This window comes from Engystomops pustulosus, chromosome 10 (assembly GCF_040894005.1).
Source record: "Engystomops pustulosus chromosome 10, aEngPut4.maternal, whole genome shotgun sequence".
Lineage (NCBI taxonomy): Eukaryota > Metazoa > Chordata > Amphibia > Anura > Leptodactylidae > Engystomops > Engystomops pustulosus.
The window spans coordinates 14,914,306-14,929,948 of NC_092420.1; the positions used below are offsets into that span (position 1 = coordinate 14,914,306).

A 15,643-nucleotide genomic window follows, 5' to 3' on the forward strand; every position below is an offset into this window, starting at 1 on the left:
TATTACACAGTTCTCATTGAATCCTCTGGCTTACCTGTGGTACAAATAGAAGCTATTGGGGGATAGTAAATTGAGGTTTCATATAGGAGACCTTCTCTATTAAAAGGGATACAGTCACCAGATTTTACCCCATTAAACTTCTCAGGTAGGGGATGGAATGTCCTTTGTAGATTTCCCTCTTTTATGCCCTCTTTTATATGATATCTGTTTACTTATTAAAAAAAAAAAAAAATGAGCAGAGAGACGAGTCAGATTTGACCTGAGATGAGTCAAGGAGGAGAGTCACTTCATACGCCCCTGTCTTCACTTTTACAGTACATAGAAACCTGCTGCTGGTGTCATATTAAAGATTAGAATATCAGCTTTCAGCCAGAGATACAAACAGTTATAGAAATAGTTGGGAATATGAGCTGCAGATAGAGATCCAGTTCCCAGCTATGTCTTTATGGACAGTTCTGTATCTCTGGTTCTGTAGCTCATAGAACTACAAGCTGCCATCTGGAAGATGAGATGCACATCTTTAATATGACTGTGTTTAGAATTGAAGATATGGGCATCTGAAGCAAAACTTCCCTTCTAGCCTATAAACTTGACTCATCTCGTGCAAATGTGACTCTTTTCTGCTCATGGTTTTTTTTTTTGCTAGGTTAACGTAAAAGGGGAATTCTAGAAAGAACATTTCATCCCCTACCTGAGGAGACTATTAGACTCCTGGGCATCTCCTGGACATGGTCTTGTTACTGTGATGTCTGGAAACGTGTTCTATAAATTGATGATAAGTGACGTTCCCTCCGGAGCTGTAATCCTCCGCAGCGCTGAACGCGTCGTCTCGTTTCATTGAAGTATTGTTAGTCCTGGAGAGAAAACAAAAGATAATAGAGACCTTGTTATTAACCTTTACGATGCCAGACACAGAGGTCCGCTCTCTTTTACGAGCTCCCGCGCCACTTGTGGCCGATGAACGGGCTGAGAAAACTCTCAATTCATCCTCAAAGACATCGCTGCAAACATTCAATCTTTAAGATCCGAATAAAATAAATATATTTTTGCATTTCATTGAACTAGGCACAAACTGTTCCCTATTATTCTAGCGCCACCACAGGCGAGATGAAGTATTACACAAGGTAGTAGGGTGGTCGTGTTATACATGGACATAGTGGGTCCTCCAGAGTAAAACTTCTCTTTTTGTAGCCATTCTCTATTCTGGCTTATAAATTTGGTGGACTTCTTAAAGGGCAGTGATACTTGTGACTGATATTTAGGATGGATCATCAATTTCCGATTGTTGGCTGCCCGAAATCCAAAACCCCTACCGAACAGCTGTTTGAAAAGTGTTAACAAGCTCAATGTAGTCACCAAGCACAGCGCCATGCACCTTATAGTGGTTGCTTTTGGTATTACAAGTATGTAGAGTATTATTATATTATTGTGACATGTTAGGAATTCCATCAATTAGGTCTTGCTACTTAGACCCAGGATCGGCGCCGGCACTGGGCATCCCTGGGCAAGTTCCGGGGCCCAGAGCTGCTGAGGGCCCACACAAAGCTGTAAATAAGGAATCCATGGATGTGAGGGGGTGGGAGGTGGGGGGTATATAAAATAACAATGAGTGGGGCTCTTTGGGATGATAAACTAGGGAATATTTTAGGGAACAGGAGACTGTTTTAGTATCTGAATCTTTAATGAGTTCACTGCAAAGGGGCCCACTGAGGCTCTGTCACCCAGGGGTCTCCTGAAACCTGGAGCCGACCCTGCTTGGAGCCCTACCAATCTATTAAATGTCTCCTTTGCCCCTTTGTTTTAGAGATTGATGGGGAATCCCAACTACCTAGCAAAACTTTTAACAAGTCAGATGTTTGTTAAATGACAGGTTCCCTTTAGGAGCTGCTGATTCCCTTTAAGAGTGTTCTCCGGGAGCCGTGATTGACAGTAACCCTTGTATCCCAGCTGATTTTTAATTGCACATTGTCCCAGATAAACAATTGCCTTCCTGCGCCCTAGAAGCGTGGGCTAATGATGGGCCGGATGGGCTACTTACTCATCTGAACCGCATCCAAAAAGTTGCACCCATTCTCTCACAATAGGGCAGAGTCAGTGAGAGCCGAAATACAGAATTGTATAATATGTAGAGGAAAGGGCCTCCAGTCTGAACTGGTTTTACTGGTCTGGGAAGTTTTTTTTACTGCAAGGAGAGTTTGCAACAAATTACTTTGGAAAGTTTAGAAAGAGAAAAAAAAAGTTGTTGGACCGGAGAGAAAACTATCGGCAGCCGGTCCACAAGTGACAGGATTTACTTATTAGGCTCTGAGTGAAGTGTCTTCAGGTTTAAAGGGGGTGTTCAGAGACATACATATTGATGGTGTATCCTTAGGATAGGTCATTGTATCACCTTAGTGGTGGTCCAACACCTAGAACCCCCACAATCCACAATTTACACGCAATAGCGCCATATTTTGTACAGAGGCTGTGCTCGGTATTGCAGCTCAGCCACTTTTATTTGAAAAGAGCTCTAACCAGGTCATGTGACCAGCAAACGTGACATCACTGGCTTCGCTCACCTCACCTTTGGCCACCTCTACGACAACAGCGCTGTCCTTCTTGCTTCAGTCTCTGGTTTGAAGCCAGAATGATCTGATCTGTTGGGTCCCTATTAAACTTGATATTGACTTGGTCTGATTCTTTATTTCTGGGGTCCCTCTCCTAATACATAGAAAAGTATTTTGCTCCTGCTCTGCCGTTTCTTTAATCTTCATGGGTGTCCTGAAGAAGATCGCTGCTGGGCCCCCAAGCAATTGCTTAGGTTGTTTAAAGGGTAAATCCAAATTCTGTCATCTCTGGATATTGATGAACTACTACAAGAATAGGTCAAAAGTACTGAAACAATGGAGCACCCACTTATACAGGTTCTCCACGAATACGAAGACTCCCTCTCCTGGTCACTTTTCGGGCCTGTATCTGATTGGAAGCCAAAAATGAAGAAATTACCATATCCACGCAGGAATCGGGAGACAACCCCACCCTCTAGAGTTTTTCTTGTTCATGGAAAAACCCCTTCCATGTGTAATAATGGCTCTGCCAATGCTGTCCTTACCAAATCATGTGCTCCCACATATGCTATATCATCACCCACCAGCTACGGTCCATAATTAGTTAATAATTGTTAACCAACCATAAAGTGTGTTTTGATGATTGTCAATCCTGTTCTGTTGCCTACCTGGTGAATACCTGGAACCCCACCCAGAGTGGAAATTAACTTATACTCCCTTTGGCTGGAAGTTCCAGAGAGTTCCGGAATAGTCTAGAAGAACCCTAGAAGAGTCTGAGACCCTCTTGTGAGAGGACACAAGGCCTGCAAACAGCAGCCAGCTGCTGCTGTCTCCTACCTGAGGCCAGTCCTGTAGCTATGATTCCCTGCCCAAGCAGCTTCTACATTCTCCGGCCCTAAGTTCCTGAATTTGGACACTGAGCTTATTATACCAGACTGCATCCAACCATTTACCTTGGACATTGGCAGAAAGGACGTCTACCTGAGCCTGTTACGTTTTCTGCTTTTTAGTTTTAAAATAAAGAGACTATGAGTTTGATATTCTTCATCTTGTATCCACGTGTGATTCCTGGCTGCCACTAACATCACAGGCCTCCCCTCTACCATCTCCCTGTGGTTTTTGACATCACACATACATTAGGAGTGACCTTGGGAGAAACCATCCATCTTATTGCAGATCCTCGGGATCTCGGGGATGAGGCTTGTTCCACCTAGGCTGTGCTGAAGACAGCCACTCAGGTACCAGGGTAATCCAGCTGCCCCCATACTCTATAAGGTCAGCTCTACAATATCTGCCCCGTATCGCGTAACCAGTAACATGCAGGTAGATACCAGCAGAACTTATCTGGTAACCAGTACTGTGCAGACAGATCCAAGTAGAACGAAATCAAGAACTAGTAGGATGAGAGCTAGGAGGGGGTAAGAAGACTGCGGTCTCCAGCCCTCCCCATATATCTATGTCTTCCCTATCTCCAGTCAGTCTCAGGTTTTGGTCGCAGTACAAGCACGTACCTGTCGGATCCCCTGCAGTCCTTTCTGAACACGATACTGACACCCAGGTGACCTTCACCATCCGGCTCCACACAATACCCACGTCTGTTCATTATTCCGCGCTGCTCATATTTTCACACATTTTTACTGTGTAAAACATTAGATGAGACCCCGGAGAGGAGACGTCTATGGTTTCATACAGATCTCGCTGCAGGGTTTTCAGGGAACAATAAGATATTGTACATGGAGAGCAGGATTATCCCCAACAAAAGCACAAATTGTACAAGTGGAAGATGTGTAGACACAATATATACTGTACATAGATATACATATATACAATCCTGGCCGGTATCTTCTGACCAGCTCCTTTGGAAGCCAATATGTGTGCACCTACCAGATAAAGGGGTCCCCATCTATATTGGGTCTCCTCCCCTACTGTATCAGATATTTTTGAGTCCTGCCCATTGTGGCCACTGTTTTTGAGTCCTGTCCTCTATTGTGATCTGTATTTTCGTGCCTTGACCCTCTTTGTGGCTGTTTCGTATTTAGTTGTGCACCCTATATTGGCCAGTATTTTTAGTAGTCCCCCCCCCCCCCACTAATGTGACCTGTATTTTTTAATTTTGTCCCAGCCTCAATTTGGGCAACATATTTGAGCTTGTTTTTTATTCTGGCCAATATTGGGAGCTCAACCCTATTATGACCACTATTTTTTGATCCTGCCCCTGATGGTCAGTATTTTTTATTTCGCTCCCTATTTTGGCCATTATTCTTAAATCCCAACCAGTACTTTTTAATCCTGCCCCCCTATTGTGAACAGTATTTTGTTATCCAACCCCCTATCATGGCCCATATCTTTATAGCCCTGCCCCCTATTGTGGCCAGAATTTATTTTTATTAAGATCCTTATTTTGGCCATTATTTTTTAATCCCATTCCCTATTGTAGCCAGTATTTTCTAAACCCGCCCCCTATTGTGGCCACTATTTTTATTTCGCTCCCTATTTTGGCCATTATATTTAAATCCCAGCCACTCTTTTGACTAGTACTTTTTAATCCTGCCCCCCTATTGTGGACAGTATTTTGTAATCCCTCCTCCTATCGTGGCCCATATTTTTGTAATCCCACCCTCTATGGTTGCCAGAATTTTTTTTAATCCCACCCCCCTATTGTGGCCAGAATTTTTTTTTAATTAAGATCCTTATTTTGACCATTATTTTTTAATCCCTTTCCCTATTGTGGACAGTGTTTTTGTAGTCCTGCCCCCTGTTGTGGCCAGTATGTCTTAATATTTATTTTATTCTACTGTATTGTGGACAGTATTTTTTATTTCACCCCTATTTTGGCCATTATGTTTTAATCCCATTCCCTTTTGTAGCCAGTATTTTCTGAACCCGCCCCCTATCGTGGACAGTATTTCTGTGTCCTGCCCCCTATTGTGGCCACTATTTTTAATCCCACCCCCTACTGTGGTCATTTATTTTGAATTGGAAATGGATTAACCCAAATACCAAACCAAACAATGTTAACAATACATCATCTAACACCAACAAATTCTGGCGCACTCAATGGAGGCCTAATGCCCCATCAGACATCAGACTTCCATTAGCCATTTTTGGCTGAACCTGCACACCCACTTAGTGGTCCGAGTAGTCTGTTGTGTTGTAATCCATTTGGGAGAAAAAAAAATCCAATGGACCACCGATCAGCCATGTTGTAATGCAAAATCTGACCCACAGGGATACAACTACTTCCTGTTCATTACTAACCGTAAAGCAAAAACATGAATAATTCTAAATGATAATTTACAGAGCCAGTTTCTTTTTGGGAGGTCAAGCGCGATTGGGCACCACCAAGACCTTGATACGAATACAGCCTGTCCACATCGGCATCGGAGAACCCGGTAGGAGCCTTCTTTGCCGATTCTGGTAGAATAGTAATAGTAACCAAGTACAGGCAGTCCCTGGGTTACATACAAGATAGGGTCCGGAGGTTGTTCTTAAGTTGAATTTGTATGTAAGTTGAAACTGTATATTTTATAATTGAAGTTCTAGACAATTTTTTTTCTTTTGTCCCAGTGACAATTGGAGTTTCAAATTTTTTTGCTGTGATGGGACCAAGGATTATGAATAAAGCTTCATTACAGACACCTTACATCTGATCATTGTAGTCTGGGACTATAGTAACATCTAGAGTGCTTCACCAGAGGTCACAGTGGGCAGAGGGGTCCGTCTTTAACTAGGGGTTGTCTGTAAGTTGGGTGTTCTTAAGTAGGGGACCGCCTGTAATACCAAGTAATAAATAGGGTAGAACAATGGTTATCCTGACAGTAGTAGTGTGAGCATAGCCTCATAAACTCCTATTAATAATTGACCTGCCATTGGCCCTGAGGGGTTTTGGATGGGATTACCACGTCCCCTCCTGTCTATCATACACAATGCCGGAGCCTCCATGTGTAATAGTCTCACGTTTAGTTTTACATTCCACCATCGTCCATGGGGAGGTCTCATTTCTGCTATGATCTGGGTATTTACATGTCACCGCAGACGCGTTCATCTCCCGGAGATGTAATAGAAAACCAATTTATTGCTGAACGGCATTTCTGCTCAGCACCGGAGGAATAGGAGAAACTCCGCTTACGTGTTTTATGTCACTACATGAATAATGATTACATTTTTTTTACTTCTAAATTACATTTTGCTTTTGCATTCTCGGTAACATCATTCCACGATGTAGATGGATCTGAGAATCTCATAGGATCGGTATTGGAGGCCCTAAGGTTAGAGAAAATGTTAGAGAGCTTCATCAGAGGTCACAGTGAGCAGAGAGGTCCGTCTGTAACTATGGGTTGTCTGTAAGTCGAGTGTCCTTAAGTAGGGGACCGCGTGTATTTGATATATGTGAAATATTGTGAGGGTTTCCTTTTACATGTGGTAACTTCATAGTCACAAACCTATTAATAGTCCTTAAATAAACTCATATAGTGGCCATCGGACAACCCGACGGATTCGGAAAAAACGCAGAATTTAAAAAAAAAATTGTGTCGCAAGATCAGCACTTACATGCACCGGGAAGACGAAGGTGAACTCCGGTGGACCTCGGCGCAGCAGCGACACCTACTGGATATCGGGCGCACGGACCTTAGTGAATCCCAGCAGACCCGAATCCACATCGGAGAGCGCGCCGCTGGATCGCGACTGGACCGGGTAAGTAAACGTGCCCCATTATTCATGGCTTTTAGACTATTTTTTACCACTTTTTCCGATCTGTCTGACAAAGGGGTGTGGCCTCAAGGAAAGGGGTATGACCTTGGGAATAGGGGGCGTGGCATGCTGGCAAAATAGTTTGTGTGCCAAAGAAATTAGGAGGGCACAATTTAGACCAGTTCACAGCAAATCTAAAATAGAAGCCGACAGTCTTAAACTGCAACAGGTTTATCATCACAATGATGAATGTGGCACAGCACTAGACTCGTGTTGTTGAGCATGCGACCATGCGGTACATTAATGAATTGACGCATTCACTGCGTTGTCAGATTACAAATAAGTCTATGAAGAGGGAGCAGTCACTCACAGCAATTATGTCTGCAGATTACACAGAAGTCTATAAAGAGGGGAGGGGGTTGGGAGTCATAGCAGCTAACTCTCCAGATTACAAAAGTTTATGAAGAAGGAAGGGAGAAAAGTGAGTCACAGCAGCTTGGTCTCCAGAATACAAAGAAGTCTATGGAGAGGGAGCAGTGAGTTACAGCAGCTAGGTCTGCAGATTATAAAAAGGTCTATGGAGAGAGGGATGGGGAGAGAGTCACGGCAGCTAGGTCTCAAGAATACAAAAGGCTATGGTGGGGGGAGGAAGAGCAGTGAGTCACCGCAGCTTGGTCTTCAGATTACAAACAAGTCCATGGAGAAGGAGCAGTGAGTTAGAACAGCTAGGTCTCCAGATTACAAAAATTTATGAAAAAGGGAGGGAGAAAAGTGAGTTACAGCAGCTAGGTCTCCAGAATACAAAGAGGTCTATGGAGAGGGAGCAGTGAGTTACAGCAGCTAGGTCTGCAAGTTACAAAGAGGTCTATGGAGAGGTGATGGGGAGGGGGTCACAGCAGCTAGGTCTCCAGAATACAAAGAAGCCTATGGTGGGGGAGGGAGAGCAGTGAGTCACAGCAGCTTGGTCACCAGATTACAAAGAAGCCTATGGAGAGGTAGCAGTGAGGTACAGCAGCTAGGCCTGGAGATTACAAAAGGTCTACAGAGAGGGGAGGCGGAGCAGAAAGTTACAGCAGCTAAGTCTCCAGCAGCAGTTTCAAAGACAGGATGAAAGCTGCTGTAAAATCCAGATAAAAAGTCACATAGTGGTATAAACACACATGTACACATGTACACTGGGACCTGCAGCAGATGGAAAGGGGTTATGTCTTCTTCTATTTTACCCTTCTACTAACCATCAGTGGATTATTGGGTGAACCCCGTTAACAATACAAGCATTTACTAAAACTATATTTTCAGACCACAAGATGATTGGCAAGGATTATATTATATTGTTATGGAAAATAATTGCACCGTGGTAATGGCGGACGTACAATAGAATCAAGTACAATGAGGGGTTAATTACAATTTCAGACAAGACGTGACAATGGCTTCTATATGTGACACATTGTACTGTAAAATGTCCCATTACAATGACATCTAGTGGACGGGGTAATCTTATCTGGCCAAACCATGTGGGGCTAATATTAGCAGTCACTCTTTAATTACATTATTATGTAACACCCCCATCCCCCCCCCCCCCCAGAAGACGGACGCGGTAATCTACATTACTGGACCACAGCTTCTTCCTGAGCGCAGGAGCCGCTTATCTCTACAGAACACCCATGGACGCTGTCATCTCCGGGGCCGAATACAAGACCACAATGTATCCCATAGGACACAACCCCAAGGAATAATAGAGGGTCAACCCCAAGGAAATGGGATTTGAGAGAAAAAAAAAACATCCCTCTTTTACTAAGACAAATCATCCTCTCGTTGGAATTATGATAATTTCAATTCAATGAAAAAATTATTTTTTATATATGAAGAAAAATTCTTAAAGGAATTGTCTACTTTAGGGTCCATAGATCATATGGTGTTTCTCAGTGGCCTAAAATCACATAGGGGGTCATTTACTAAGGGCCCGAATCGCGTGTTACCGGCGGGTTACGCAAATTTTTCCGTTTTGCGCCTATTTTCCCTGTATTGCCCCGGGATTTCGGCGCACGCGATGGGATTGTGGCACATCAGCGCCGGCATGCACGCAACGGAAATCAGGGGGCGTGGCCGTAAAAAAACCCGACGCATTTGGAAAAACCGCCGCATTTTAAAAAAAAAAGTGTCGCTCGACACGTGCTTACCTTCATCCAGGATGGCTCGGGGAACTTCAGTGCATTCCGATGCTCTTCAGCACAGCAGCGACACCTGGTGGACGTCGGAGGAACTGCCTTAATGAATCCCGGCCGGACCCGAATCCACCGCAGAGAACGCGCCGCTGGATCGCAAGTAAATCTGCCCCATAGAAGAGACACATATCTATCATGTATTTACATCATAAGTATAAAATATGAGAACACCCCTTTAAGTTTGATCTGTAGAGAAATCAATGGTAGGTGTTTAGTTTCCCTGCAGCGCCACCACAAGAGGAAATTAAGCATTACATGTTTCCCTTTTAAATCAGTGGGTTGTCCATGTAATGCATGGACATGCTGGGTCCTCCAAAGAATAGGATCTTCTACACAAGCCAGTAATTGGCCAAACAAGAGTATATAGGAACATTTACTCTGATTATTGGAGTTTGTATACCTGACTACTATTAGCTGATCCCATGTTGTATAAAGTCCTGATAATCCTGATAATCAGTACTGTAGGTCAGGGCTGTCACTAACTGGCAAATTTTTTGGACCCCACCACCACAGAATAGTAATCCGGCTCTGTGTGCACAGTGAGTTCCCTGCACCTGGGAAAGGAGGAGGATTTTCTGAGACTTGGGGCCCCTTCTCCTTAGGGCCCCCTGAACACAGTCACACTAAACCCCCCTGATGGTGGCCCTGCTGTTGGTAATAATCTTTCCCAAAGACCTGAATGGCAGAGAAGCAGGAGAACCTCATAGTGTAGCCCAGTGGTGGTAAACCTATGGCACGGGTGCGAGAGGTGGCACTCAGGGCCCTTTCTGTGGGCACCAAGGCCTTCACTCTAACACAGAGTTTGCCAAACAGGACTCAAGGCTTTCTCCTGTGGTCCAAGTCAGCCCAGGACGTGCCATACTCAGCGCCAATTTAAAGCGACATCCTTGGCTTCCAGGGCTACAGGAGGAACGAGAAAGTGTGGAAAGAGAGAGATTATTTTTGGAGCTCCAGCTGTGGGAACCCTGATTCTTTCTTTTCAGGGGACCCTGGAGGGAAGCTACAATCCAAATTTCTCCATCATCTTTCTATTGTATTGGTGAACTCAGGACGCCAATACGATTGAAACCTGTGATACAGCAGGGATCAATAAGTTACTGCTTGAATTGTCATGTTGGCACTTTGCGACATATACATGGGTTTTGGTTGAAGTTTGGGCACTCTGTCTCCAAAAGGTTCACCATCACTGGTGTAGGCTTTGTCCTTATGTATCCATTAACTGACTTGTAACTAGATTATACGGGAGGATGGCTACAAGCTGGTACCGGCTGGCAATGCCCGGTGTGCACTGAACCATTATAATCTGGAAGAACAGGATTGAGCCAAGTGTTAGATGGTTATGAGGCGGAGAAGTGAATCATCCGTCTTCTTCCTGCGGCTCTGATTCACGGTGACTCAATTCTTGGAGGGAAATGGAAGTTTTCCTACGTTTTTTTTTTATATTATTTTGTTTCATAATTCAGCAAATATCTGACAGTGAAAGTAAAATGTTTATGTTAGAATTTCATAATATTATTACTAACGTAAGAACAATATTACAGCCTTAAAGGGACCTCCGTAAGGTTACTCTCCAATCATTGTAAGGAGGTAACCTGCTGCGTCTATGTCTGGTAATTACTTACCTTAGAGGGGAGCTCTGTTTTTCCTCCCAGGCATAGATTATGGTGCAAAGAAAAGAAAGTAGAGAGAAGCGCAAAAAAGCCCCAAAAAAACAAACCTTCCGCAAGGTTCAGTCATATAATTCAAAATGGCTGATGATGGCTACCTGCAATGACCACTAGGGGAGCTACAGGGTTAGTCAAAAGTACTTGGATGCCCTTTTATTTTAGAAACAAAATTGAAAATTATCTGTTACACCAGCAAGTAATTGGTAAGAGGATATCTTTTAGGATATGTCCAAAAATGACTGCCATCTTTAAAGCTGCCATATTGGATCATGGGTAAGGTAGTCATGTAACATATCAAAGACTGACCCGATCAGATTTCTAATATTTTTTGTGGTTTTAAAGTTTATCAAAGTTGCAACAACAACCGGTGACATTCCCCGTGATGCACAGCTATGTGACGTGCTGTCTGCGTTGCTGTACACAGAGCTGAAGGCGATGCATCCAATCATTATAGAACTGCGTGAGAATTTTTGTAGAATCTCTGTGTTGATAACCTTTGATGCAAAAACTTTAATGCAAATCTAATTGCGGCAATTGATTTCCGAGACAATTGTGATCTTCTTTGATATGTTACATGATTACCTGTTCATTGGAAAATTTTAGCTTGATCCAGCATGGCGGCTTTCAAGATGGCGACTGTGTTCCGAACTTACATAACCTAAAAGATAGGTCCCTTGCCCGTTACTTGCTAAGGTTTCAGATATGTAATTTTCCTTTTCGTTTCTGAAATCAATGGCTGTCCTGGGAATTTTGTTTCTTCCTGTTCACTTACCCTGTAGCGCCACCTCAGTGGAAATTGGGTATTGGAATTAGTAGATGACTAGGTGTAGCCGATCCCCTGTTGGATCAGGAAGGGTCCTCTACTGTGCCAATAATAGAAGAAGAAAAAATTATATTTGCTAAAATTGTTATTTCCTGTTTAAATAATAATAGTTTTGAAATGCCAAATCCCTGGTTTGCTCCTTTGTGTGACTACATCTCAGACAATAACTTCCACTTCCCACCGGAGAGTTCTACGTTTCTCCTGCCGCTTCCTGTGCATCATGACTGTAAGATGGGAACATGGCAGGACCGGAAAGATCACGGGGTCAGGTCACAGGAACATCTCTGTAAACTGAAAAATAGAGGTAAACAAGCAGCAGAAACATCCAAATCCAACAGCTTTACAGCGGACTTCCCCGCTACTACAACTCCCAGCATCCCCAGAGGTTGGAGTAAAAGCAAGTGAAGCTGTCGACTGAATGCTTATTCGTAGGACAACTATTTTTCTTGACACCCCTATACGTTCTTTGTTAATAGCTCCTCAAAGGGGAAGAAATAAATTCAACATGCCCGATCCTCCTTTCCCCTGAGAGATTCAGATTTCTCTTTCACTGTGCTCTGTTATCGATCCCATGACGCCTCAGCACAGCATCACATGGGAAGCTAGAGTCAATGGGGCTCATTTACTAAGGGTCGCGGATCGCACTTTCGTCGGACTGTTCGCCTTTTCGGGATTGCACAGCTTGGACAGGTATTTAACAGGGGTTTGCGCTGGGATTGTGTTGCACGTGATCGGATTTTAGCGCTCCTGCGCCGGCTTCCATGCGACAGAAATCAGGCTGTCGAACGATGCAACTGATTTGGACTGAGCGCGGGATTTAACTTTCAAATTGTGTCGCAATCCAATGCACTTACCTGCACCAGGAAGAAGAAGGTGAACTCCGTAGGACCTGAGCGGGGAAGCGACACATGCAGGATATCGGGCGCACGTTCTTAGTGAATCACGGCACAGTGCATTATACACGGACAATGCACTTTCTGTGAACTCTGTCGGACAGATAAGTAAATGTGCCCCAATAACTTTTCTGCCTGCTGGGAGGACAGTGATAATGTAATATTTTTATATTCTCCTCAATAAACTATGAGATTGCCAAGGCCACTCGGTATCTCTTCTAGAGCAGATGGCTCTCATCTGAAAAGAGTTGCCAACGAGGGGGCTCCTTATTTAAGTCTTGGGGGACCATATTTTAATGCCTCCATTAGAGCGACACATGTGCGGCTATGTTTAGATTTGAGCCACTATGAGGATGTCGGAGCGGGGACCTCTGTTCTCAAGATCCTGTGGACATGCTGTAAATAACTTGCACTCGTTCATTCCCATATAGGCTGCAGGTGACTATGTGATAGCCGTCTCCTATCAGCTCTAGATCTGCCGTGCTCGCTGTCATGTGTGGCTCCCAATCTGAGATGATCTTTTGTCTATTCATCTGTTCGTTTCATTCATTACAGGACATGAATAAATCATGAGCTTTGTCACGGCCTTATAAATAAATCCCTCCCGATGCCGTAATGTTGCTTTACTGTTGTGCAACGCTGAAAAATGATTTGTCCGCTGGAATTTCATGTTTACTTTGGAGAGATCGGCTTCCTGCAACACTTAGTAATGAAGCGTCTGCTGAGACTCGGTACTGCAGGAACAGCGAACACAAACATAGAGTAGGTGATGGCACTCCTACATGTGCACTCCTGGTACGAGAACCAAACAGAACTGGATTGGCCGCCAACCCGATGTTACGTGATTTACAGAGTTACATAACAAAAGATGAAACAATGGGGCACATTTACTCACCCAGCCGCTGGATCTCACAGAAAGTGCATTGTCCAATGATAATGCACTGTGCCGCGATTCACTAAGATCGTGCGCCCGATATCCTGCATGTGTCGCTTCCTCGCTCAGGTCCGACAGAGTTCTCCATCTTTTTGTGGGCCACCTTTAACAAATTGCATGCGACACAATTTGAATGTTAAATCCCGCGCTCAGTCCGAATCATCCAACATCACGCCCCCTAAATCGTGTCGCATGGAAGCCAACGGAGCTGCATCACAAAAATGATCACGTGCGCCAAAATCCCAGCCTAGACACTTGTTAAATACCCGTGCAAGGCAAACAGTCCGACAAAAGTAAGCAGCGTGACCCTTAGTAAATGAGCCCAATTGTCTTGTATACATCTATGATCATCAGTAATGGTCCGTAGTATCAGGTTCCAGCGTTAATTTCAAGACTATACATTTGCTTTAATAAAGATTTGCAACATGCTGTCTCGCTTTACAGTAGTGTAGTAAACTTTCTGAATTCAATACTTTTGAGTGTCAGTTGACCTCAGTGAATTACACTTCTGCTAAATTCAAAGCTTACAATTGCTTGTCTATTTGCTGCAGTGATTTAGCTGTTCTAAATTTTATTATTATGATCATTACTTTACTGCAGTGAAGAACACTTTGGGGCACATTTACTTACCCGGCCCATTCGCGATCCAGCGGCGCGTTCTCTGCACAGGATTCGGGTCCGGCTGGGATTTAAGATGGTAGTTCCTCCGCCGTCCACCAGGTGGCGCTGCAGCGCCGAAAATAATCTTAACGCCCCGGAATGCACCATCCCATAGAAGGTGAAGGTGAGCGCTCCCCAAGCGACACATTTTCGGATTTTAAATGCGGCGGTTTTTCCGAATACGTCGGGTTTTCGTTCGGCCACGCCCCCCCCGATTTCTGTCGCGCGCATGCCGGCCCCGATGCGCCACAATCCGATCGCGTGCGCCAAAAACCCGGGGCAATTCATGTACAAGCGGCGCAAATCGGAAATATTCGGGTAACAAGTCGGGAAAACGCGAATCGGGCCCTTAGTAAATGACCCCCTTTGTGTTAAATCACACTATTATGAATGTCACTTTACTGCAGTGTAGTAAACCTGTATAAAATTCAATTATCACAACTGTCCTGCAGTGAAATAAACTTTTATTCGGTTAGTTTTTTTTTTTTCAATTATGATGAATGTCACTTTACTGCAGTGAAGTAAACTTTTTTTTTTACATTTTTTTTGCTATGTTTATCACTTTACTGCAGTATACTAAGCGTTTTTAAATTGAATTATTAAATCAATTGACTTTTCGTATTTTTTTCTTCCAGATTTTACATTGAAAGTATAACGTTTCTGAAGGAGATCACGACGGTGGAGTTGTTTTTCCTCAATGCGAAAGCCTGTGTATTCAAGGTAATCTATTTGTAATGATAGATATTGGGGCACATTTACTGAGGACTTTGCGCCAGTTTTCAGTCGGACTTTGCACGTTCTTCCCACTGTTGCACGGGTGTTTAAGAAGGGTCCGCGCCACATTTATGTCGCACCTGACCGTTTTGTGTCGCGACTACTCTACCCTTGATGCAACACAAATTTCTGCACTGAAGGGGGCGCTCCGGTGCTCCGTCGGATCATGCGCCAAATTTAACATGCAAAGTCCGACAGAATTGTGTTGCACGCTCCATGTTAAAGGTGCATCACAAAAAAAGTTGGCGCACTCTGTCGGAGCAGTGCAGGCGGCACCAGATTCATGAAGAACGTGCGCCAGAAATCATGAATCATCACTGTTCTTAGTAAATGTGCTGAATTATGTGCACTAGTATACTATATTTTACTAAAATGGATAAAAACATGCTTTGCGGGACTTTCGAAAACACAACAAAGTCCCTCTAAAGT

At 43.9% G+C, this 15,643-nt stretch overlaps 1 protein-coding gene across 3 annotated transcripts in view; it reads left to right on the forward strand.

Moving 5' to 3' along the window:
* The window catches only part of FRMD4B (FERM domain containing 4B), a 186,841-nt gene that overhangs the window by 101,892 nt on the left and 69,306 nt on the right, over nucleotides 1-15,643 (forward strand). For all 3 annotated transcript variants that reach the window (XM_072128485.1, XM_072128486.1, XM_072128488.1), the window contains exon 5: nucleotides 15,076-15,160. In XM_072128485.1, the coding sequence (XP_071984586.1) occupies nucleotides 15,076-15,160 (85 nt within the window). The remainder of the gene's footprint in view (nucleotides 1-15,075; nucleotides 15,161-15,643) is intronic.